Raw genomic sequence first — 9,780 nt, 5'->3', positions numbered from 1 at the left:
ATATCTTAGGACAGGATATTTTGCTGCTTTTTCGCTCTGTAGGTTTAGCAGTTTTTAATAGTAAACTTTGCAAACAGTGAAATAAATGATCTATGGTGAAAAAAACACGTGAGGTGCAAAATATGTCCAATATTTCCCATAATATGACGCAGCGCATCATTAGGGTATGTTCACCATTGAGCACGAAGATTCTATCACAAAATTCCATTATGACATCACTGGTGATTCTTGGCCATTGTGACATCACAGCTCAGTCACTACTTCTAGAATGTACACTGGGTCACCGGCGCCATTTTTGGTTCTATAGTGACTGAGAGCATTTGCAATTTTTCACTATGGCTGAATTACTTTTGGAAAATCATCAGGTACAAGCACTGTGGGAGATTGTTATCAATAATCGCCCGGACATTTTGCTTCTACCACCCGATGGCGTCCTCAGCTTCACTCACCAGCTGGTGCTGGAGCTAGTAAGGGATTGCCTGAGGAAACACCGACAACGTCGTCTAACGTCAGAGTATCTGACGGATTTATGTCACAACATCAGGACATTACTTCTCCAGGTAAATGGCGGACGCTCCGCACAAAACTTCTCCATAATCACAGAGAATAATGGTGGGAGAGAAGCTTCTTCTTTCCTCCAATATAAAACACGACGAGTCCCCAGATATGGAGTCGTTGTATCTGCAGAGAGGAGCAGATGTCACATACAATGGCCGCCCCCATTATGTCCCTTCTCATAATCTCAGGATTTTATTTTTTCTTCTTTATAGGCTGAAATAAAATATCAAAATGGAGATTTGGCTTTTCTTAAAGAACTGGCTGAAGAAGTCCTGTCTGTAATAGAATGTCCGACCCGCCCATTGGATCAACCGGTAAGGACCCATCCAGGGTCATGCATAGAAATCATGGGCCCCATAGCAGAAGTCGACAAAATTGCCCTCTAAACACAGTATGATACCCCGGGGATTTCTAAGATACCAACATCCAGACGCATAGTTTGATGACCCTACATTACCCCCCATTCCACAAAGTATAATACCCCACAGTGACCCCAGCACAGTATAATGGCCCTTACTCCTCTCCACACAGTATAATGGCCCCTGCAGAACCCTAATACACAGTATGATAGCCCCAACATAACCCTCCATATTGTATAATGGCCTCATCATAGACCTCTAAATAGTATAATGGCCAACGTATCGCCCCGTAAACTCTTTTAGGGCCCCGAAACAGGGCCCCCACTGTCAATTGACAGCTCCCACTTCCATCATTGCTTTCAACTGTATCCGAATCCAGGATGCGTAGTCTGCCACATTTACTGGTACGCCACTGGACTGGTACGCCACTGCACCTTCATCCTCTCTATCTTCTACAGATCACCAGTTACATATGGCAAGATCTGGTGTTACATTTTACAGGACTCCCTGTCAGTCCCTGGGCTTTGCTACCCAATCTAAGAGCATTAGTATGTATTGGGGCAGAGACCCTGATTCCAGCGATGTATCACTTACTTTATTGGGTGCAAAAATTGTGAGTCTTCTATGCTGCAGATCTAGCCGTGCTCTGAATGCTGATCTTTGCATAACACCGCACACACCACTGATTGGCAGCTTTCTGTGTATACTGTGTATAGACAGAAAGCTGCAAATCATTGATGGGGGCAGGGTTACAGAGAACAATGGGACTACATGACACAATATAGCTAGTCCTTTTGTGACATTCTTCTGCTGATAAAACACTGATTTTATTGAAATACCAGCACATGGCATATTAAGTAACGTAGCTGGAATCAGGGTCTCTACTCCTACAACATGCTGCTCTTACATTACATAGAAAAACCTGCTGACAGATTTCTTGCCTGTGTGATCTTTTGTATTATCCAGCACTTTACAATAATACCGGTGTATAGAGGATCTCCCTTATATTACATCCATGAGGAACGTCCGACTTGTATCGTCCCCTACATCGCATCAGTGTAAATCGGCTGGGACATAATATAGGAGAATATTTTACAGTCTGAGCTGTTTTCCTGCAGCTTCTATATCTTAATATAATTTCTTATTCTTTTTTAGGACGTGATCAGATCATTGATCCCGGCAGGAGAGCCGCGTATGAGCGACTATGAGACATCTATACTGATCGGCACTGGAGCTTTTGGGTGAGATTTCTGTTCCCATAATCCCCATTTCTCAGGGTTCCCTATGACAATGCTGCTGCCTCTGTGCTCTGCCATTCAGTGTTATCATAGGGAAACGATCAGAGTCCACATCACTGTCCACATCTCAATGTCACTATTCAGCTCAGTTATATACAGCTGAGCGACCAGATCTGTAACAAATCAGTCTGTAAGGAAAGGGATGATATAATACATTACACCCACCGGTCCTAGACCTCATCTGCTCTAATGCTGCCACCTCCACCTCAGCTTCCCCGTCCTCTGCACCGATCTTCTGAGTTTTTTGGGTCCCATTATGAAGCTTAGAATAGTGATTGGCTGCACACGGTCACGTGAGGGGTGACACGATACTGACGCCAATGACATCTGCACCCCCACCCTCCACCATGACCATGTGAGTCCGATCACTGGCCTCAGCAGCAGAAGGGAGAACAACCAAAGACTGGCACAGAGGACGGAGGACTTGACTCCTTCACTCCCATTTATTCTGCCTTAGGGTGTGGAGAACATAATAAGCGTCTTCTTCCAGCAAATAGAGAACTTTCAATTTACACCAATTTACAGTATATTTGGACTGAATCGTATCTACTGGTCGGTTATAGTGAATCTGCCCAAGATGAGTTTCGGTAGATTCTCTCATCTATAATGTGACCTGGGTGAGGGTCCGGCAGACGCGGCATTGTGCAGACCCCCATAGGTGATCTATGTAGTGTTATTTCATGGATTTCTAGTGATGGCCGGACTGCTGGTATCAAACATTACTACAAAAGATCATATAATGACTTGTATATACAGACTGTTAATAAGGGTTCATTATAAACCATGGATTCTCCTTCTCTCCAGGTCCGTCCACTTAGTGCGCCATAAAGAATCACAACAGATCTTCGCTATGAAGAAAATGGCCAAGAGGAACCTGGATACTCCACAGAAAGTGGAATGGGCCTATCTGGAGAGGGACATCTTAGCAATCGCAGATTGTCCCTTTGTGGTCTCCATGCTCTGCTCCTTCCCCACTAAATCTCACCTGTGTATGGTCATGGAGTATGTAGGAGGTAGGACACGTACATTGTATTATATTCAGCCCAGTCTGCTGACATCTTATCACCTCTCATATCATTAAGACTTGTCCTCGTGGACGGTTACATCCCCACACAGCATTTACTCACTTCTCATCACACATCATGGTGATCTGCTGTATAAACCCCTCACCGGTCATATTTCCTTTCTTCTATAGGTGGAGACTGTGGGACCCTTCTAAGCACCAGAGGTCCTTTATCTGTCCCGTTGGCCCGCTTGTACTTTGCAGAAGCGGTCCTTGGTGTGGAATACCTGCATAGTTGCGGTGTGGTGCACAGAGACCTGAAGCCGGATAAGTAAGTGAATACCTGTAGTATAGTAAAGAGGGAGAGTTATCATTTATTATCTCACAGTCTGTGAGACTAAACCCATCTTCTCTTTCACAGCCTCCTGATAACGTCTTCTGGACACATAAAAATCACCGATTTCGGGCTGTCAAAATTTGGTCTAATGATATCAAACACCAACATCTACAAGGAATCAGCAGAGGACATCAGCAGAGAGTTCCAGGACCGTGAGGTTGGCGTTACTTACAAGAACTCAGCTAGTTCTTTATAAAACTCATCACAGTACTGTCTCTTCTCTACGTTCTTCATTTCTAGAGAACTTTTCCATTGATGCTATCTTCTTTCTTTGTGTTTTCATGGAGAGAACTTGTAATAACTACAGTATAGTTTCATCAATCTGATCTTTTTTTCTGTTGGTTTCCAGGTCTGTGGCACCCTATATTACACAGCCCCCGAGGTCATCCTGAAACAAGGCTATGGAAGACCTGTTGACTGGTGGGCAATGGGGATCATCCTTCATGAATTTCTTCTGGGATGTGTACCATTTGATGAAGATTCCCTGAATAAGCTATATAAAAATGGTCTTCTTGGTAAGTAGAATAATGTAATAATTTTTGACTGTTTATATTGGTTTAGTTATTTCTTTTGCTTTATATTGCAGTTCATTAAAGAGGTTTTATTTTCTATAATTTTCCATACAACAGGAGACATAGTTTGGGATTGTGACGGCGCTCCTCCCCTGGATGCTCAGAACATCATCACTGAGCTGCTCAGAACAAATCCTGAGCATAGACTTGGGACAGGTAACAGAAATAATAGAGTTAATATTTAGTTGTTACACCAAGGACATATCGCTCATGTCTATGAGGATCAGCTCTTCTCTATCTGCTCTTCCAATTCTTGATCTCCGCACTAAGACTTTCAGTCATTTTCCTTCATGTCGGCTCAGTTATATCATTAGGTCAGATTATGATATACTGCTCAGATATGGAGCAGTGGCTGACAATATCGGCATCACTTTTGTTTTTCATTTTCCAGGAGGAGCATTTCAGATCAAGGATCATCCATTCCTTAATGACATAGACTTTGACAACCTCCTAAGTCAGAAGCCGGAGTATGTCCCTCAGCTTTTATCAGACATGGACACCAGCTGCTTCATCAGTAAGTAGAATGAGACGTCATATAGACTACGTGTCTGATTGTCTCCTATTCCCTAATATGTGACCATTGGTTCCCTTCAATATTAGTGATAAATGGAGACTGTGTTATACTGACAACCTCTAATAACACTTCATTACTTATGTCTTGTAGATAACTCTGATATAAACAACCAGCTGGTCTCACAGGATGAGGAGGACACTAGTGTGGACAATGAGAGTCTTGACTTTCTAAATTTTATGTCATCTTCTGAAAGGCATGCTAAAGTAAGTGTGGGATCAATAAATCCAAGTTAGGTAAAAAAATATTTGAGTAAAAACAATATTTCATATCTTATTGTTGTCCTCATTTAGCTCTCTACCACCGATATTGGGATGAAGAATGATGAGGATCCCAAGTCCCCTCCAGAGTGTACCTCAACATCCAACACTGACATCTCAGAAATGTGAGTAGATTATGGGGTCATTACTGGGAGCTCCAGGCTGATATATGTGCACAACACCAAATATAGGACATAAATACCGTAATATCACATGCAGCATCCACCACCCCATTGTTAGCATCATTGAGCTTTTGGCTGTAGAAGCCACTGGTGATAACAGCCCATGATTGCGGCCAGTCAAGCATTTTTAGTGCTGTCTCCCACACTGTAGGAGAGATGTAGTATTACATGCCAGACATTCTTGGTAGTTGTTTAACGCTCTGCTTTATAAAACGTAGTTTACTTGTGATTTACACATTTTTCTTCTTCCAAACAGGCAGAAAGAATCTGTTTCTGTATATGATAGAGGCGATGATATTACCATCTTGCCATCCTCGTCCTCACTATCAGGTATGTCCATGTTTGCAGCACCAACAATGTGAATGTTGACTTCAAGATTCAAATATTTCCACATGGTTTTTCTGCGATTGTTCTCCTATGGTATCTATATTTCATGGATCCCAATTGTGTTGACCATGGGCCCATACTGAATCCCTATTTCTCTAATTTGTACAGGACTTTTTATGTTTTCCTTGAATGACTTTGTAGCATCCAGGAACCTAGAGATAAATAGCGACTGTGTTATACTGACAACCTCTAACAATACTTCCTTACCTATGTCTTGTAGATCACTCTGATAAGAGCAACCATCTGGTCACAGAGGATGAGGAGGGCAAAAGTAAGAATGAGGAGAATATTTTCTTCCTAAAAATAACATCTTCTGAAAGTCTTTCTAAAGTAAGTATGTGATCAGTAAATCCAAAATATATAAAAAAAACCTCTAAGATAAAGGACCTCTAAGAGTGAAAAACAATATTTAATATCTTTTTGTTATCCACATTTAGCACTCTACCACCACTAACGGGACGAAGAACGATGAGGATCCCAAGTCCCCTCCAGAGAGTAACGGGACGATGAACGATGAGGATCCCAAATCCCCTCCAGAGTGTACCCCAACATCCAACACCGACAGCTCAGAAATGTGAGTAGATTATGGGGTCATTACTGGGAGCTCCGGGCAGATATATGTGCACAACACCAAATATAGGACAGAAATACCATAATCTCACATGCAGCATCCACAGCCCCATGGTTAGCGGTCATTGTGCTTTTGCCCTTACAAAGTGCTTGTGATAACAGCCCATCATTATTGTAGCCGGTCATGCATTTTTCGTGCTGCCCCCCACACTGTAGGAGAGATGTAGTATTACATGTCAGACATTCTTGGTAGCTGTTTTCCTCTCTGCTCTATAAAAGTTAGTTTTGAGCATTAGACCTTCCCCACTATGACAGTCATATGTCCTACTAGGCCTTATAGTCGGTGTTCTTATAGTGAGACAACCCCTTATACTGGGTTTACCTGTGATTTACGTGCTTTTCTTCTTCCAAACAGGCAGAAAGAATCTGTCCCCGAACCTGATAGAGACAACGTTACTACCATCTTGCCATCCTCGTCCACACTGTCAGGTATGTCCATGTCTGCAGCACCAACAATGGGAATGTTGACTTCAAGGCTCAAATATTTCCAGATGTTTTTTATAGAATACTATAGGTTTCCTATGTCATCCATGTTATGACAAAGCAGATCCTATAAGGACAAATCGTTACTGACTTTTTTTTATTTTCTGATCAGAATTTCCAGCTCAGGAAGAAAGAAAATCTGCAACAAATCTGAGTAATGATACAGAAAAACCAGAAAAGGGGAAAAAGAGACGAGGTAAGTGTGAGAATCAGCTCCATGTTATGTGATGTCTGTGAGAATCATTCGTGGGGAGCAGATGTCATCTGTCAGTGATGGGATTGTCACATGTATGATGGCTGACAATGACCCCTGACCTCTATGTGATAATATTCCTCTGCCATCTGGCCCCAGTGACCGCACAGTAGTATCATGTCATATGGAGTCCCATCACTTACATTATATTTACTTCTCTTCTCATAGGTTCCATCTTCCGCCGGACATTAGCATCCTGCCGGCGCGGATTATCCAGGGCTGCTCGCATATTTGCTTGCTGTTACTGTTGCCCTAGAACCATCTAAAGGACAGGAAACCTAAGCATCCAGCTCCCTGAAGACCAGCAGATCCACCATCAGCGCTGGAGTTGTATAGAAGGACCTTCACCAGCTACCTGTGACCACTGACTCTCATCCTTCTATCCTAATTTTCTTCTTTTATTCTTTATTTATGCCAGAAATTATAATTTAACATCTTTGACATTGCAAACCATCATTTACAGCAATGAAATAAAACATCATATTAAATGACTTCTGGATATGGCACGGACCCTCATTTATTAGCACATAACCCAAACTACATAGCCCAATAATATAAAATATACAACACGGTATTTTTTTGAGCACCTGAATGAGCTCTCCCACTAAATACAGAAAACCTATAAAGACAGATACAGGATCACTAGCCAAGGGGACTGGAAAGATTTTCTTTATTACACAAATATCAAAATCAAATTTAAAAGATTGTCAGACATAAACATACATACAATAACCATACATGAAGCCTCCAAATGTAGAGCTAAAATGGTGCACTCAAAATGTATCCCAATATGAAGGTGAGAATCTAATCTAATAGGTAATTCATATCACATCAATATGATGGTTATATATATATAGTGGAATAATAATCCTACATATAAACTATCAACCTCTTGATAATTATCAAATCTTATATAGACGAGTATCAATCAATAGAAGAATGTGTGCTGCATATTCCAGGGAAGTGATAAAAACATGTATAATGCAGCAAAGTGTGTACAGGACATATAGTAACAAGTGTTGAGCGAATGTGCTTGCCACTACTCGGTTTTCGCCCGAGTATCACTTTACACTGTGAGCACCGAGCATTTCTGGGATTACTCGGCGGGAACTCGGGTCTCCACCCAGCACTTTTGGCGGACTTTAGAGACCCAATCACGCTGAAGGGATTGTCTGCCAGGCAATGAAGCGCCGCAGCCATCTTTGTTATGGTCGTGCAGTGATTAGCTGGCCACACAGCATCATCAGGGGTTATAAAAGACCGGATGCCGTCTTGCTCAGTGCATTCAGCTCCGGATTGAGAGAGTGTAGGGAGAGCGGCTGCCTTGATAGGGTCAGAATTGGGGATTTCTTAGTGAGTGTGGGGTCTACCATCCTAACTAATCACATCCAGGTAAACCAACAGTCCTTCTAAGAATTGATTCCGGAGAATATAGGTTCCAGTGTTAGGCAGGCAGGGTAGTGTACGTCGCTGTACACGCATCAGTGCCAGGCCTGCAGGCACTTTATGTGTGTATATAGAGCATTGCATATATCAAGAGGGTCCATTCCCTTCCTGTGTTCTGGTTCTGCTACTGCTACCTGTGGGATATCTTAGCCGTATATAGCTAGCCCCAGGTGTAATTAGAATACAGGCCACACATATTTTGGTGTGGCATCTCCTTTCCGGCTCATATCTGTGCGTGCTCGAAGTTTGGCCAGTTTAAGGCTGTTATCTTTTTATGGGCTGCCTGTCACTTTTGGTTAAATACAGCAGTATTTAGCCAAAAAAAAAACAGGCCTCACATTTATTGTAGTGGTATCTCTGTGTCAGCTCATATATTTGCGTGCTCAATAATTTGCCAGTGTAGGCGCTTTTCTTTATTTTTCCTGGGTTAAGCTGTACTTATATACAGCAGTAGTTAGGCCAAAAAAAAAACAGGGCATACATTTGTCGTAGTAGTATCTCCTTGGCAGCTCATATCTGTGTGTGCTCAAAGTTTTGCCAGTCTATCTCTGACACGCCTCATACATCCGTGTGCCAAAAATTGAGGCATTTTAGACCTAAATTCCATTTTTTGGCAGTCTGTCACTCTCGTTATATCTAGCAGTCTTTTAAATCCACCAAAAAACAAAGAAACATATTTGACAGTGTGGTATATCTGTGACACGCCTCATACGTCCGTGTGATAAAAATTTGTGGAATTTTGGCCGGTGCTCCAGTGATTTCCTGTCTGGTACTCAAGTTATATACAGCACTATGTTGCATTATTTTGAAAAACAGGCCACATTTTACAGCGGGGTCTATCTCTGACATGCCTCAAACATCCGTGAGCCAAAAATTGAGGCATTTTAGGCCTAAATTCCCTTTTTTGGCCAGTCTGTCACTCTCGTTATATACATGCAGTGCCTGGGCTGACAAACATTTCCCCATGGGGGCTACAGTTTTTAAAAATATACTATGGGCATCATAGACACCATTGCCAAAAATTGGACTGCCTGTAGCAGCACAGAAGACATTAACCCTGGTGATTTAGTGGCAGAGAATGAGGAGACATAATGATAAATCATACTGAAATCAAACAAATAAAAAATGTGAATCCACCTATGAAAGCAAAAACAAAAGGGAGGGGCGAACACAGGTTCATAGATATGAAGCCAGAATGTGCCCAATGAGATATGTTTGTCCCTAGCAACAGCTCAGAGACAGGGATATAAATTAAAATATAATATAATAGTATTTCAATATTTTTATATTGTAGAGATATACACTAGGTCCTTAGAGGATGGTCCAGACATAGTAAAACTGGAAAATATAAGAATAAGTGGGAAGAATAAACGTACATCTC

The 9,780-nt window shown here is 41.9% G+C and overlaps 1 protein-coding gene across 1 annotated transcript; it reads left to right on the top strand.

The window, feature by feature from the left end:
- The first annotated feature begins 371 nt into the window (after positions 1-371).
- LOC141080272 (microtubule-associated serine/threonine-protein kinase 3-like) lies at positions 372-7,445 on the top strand. Its single transcript, XM_073565453.1, has 16 exons — positions 372-872; positions 2,073-2,158; positions 3,020-3,228; positions 3,411-3,549; positions 3,640-3,772; positions 3,965-4,130; positions 4,245-4,343; positions 4,579-4,701; positions 4,852-4,964; positions 5,052-5,143; positions 5,457-5,530; positions 5,808-5,917; positions 6,025-6,161; positions 6,573-6,646; positions 6,813-6,896; positions 7,122-7,445. Exons 2-16 carry the CDS (start codon positions 2,112-2,114, stop codon positions 7,217-7,219), a joined length of 1,698 nt encoding a protein of 565 aa, XP_073421554.1. The 5' UTR covers positions 372-872; positions 2,073-2,111; the 3' UTR covers positions 7,220-7,445.
- Positions 7,446-9,780: the final 2,335 nt, after the last annotated feature.

This window comes from Dendrobates tinctorius, unplaced genomic scaffold, assembly GCF_039654945.1.
Source record: "Dendrobates tinctorius isolate UK_male_01 unplaced genomic scaffold, ASM3965494v1 ptg000811l, whole genome shotgun sequence".
Lineage (NCBI taxonomy): Eukaryota > Metazoa > Chordata > Amphibia > Anura > Dendrobatidae > Dendrobates > Dendrobates tinctorius.
Note: the sequence above shows the minus strand (reverse complement) of the source record. Positions and strands in the feature narration are given on the sequence as shown.

Bases quoted from the DNA above. Each gene is read 5' to 3' on its own strand.
- LOC141080272 (XM_073565453.1), top strand. From the start codon at position 2,112: ATGAGCGACTATGAGACATCTATACTGATCGGCACTGGAGCTTTTGG. The intron at 6,647-6,812 runs GTATGTCCATGT...TTTTCTGATCAG, and splicing joins ATCCTCGTCCACACTGTCAG to AATTTCCAGCTCAGGAAGAA. The intron at 6,897-7,121 runs GTAAGTGTGAGA...CTCTTCTCATAG, and splicing joins AAAGGGGAAAAAGAGACGAG to GTTCCATCTTCCGCCGGACA.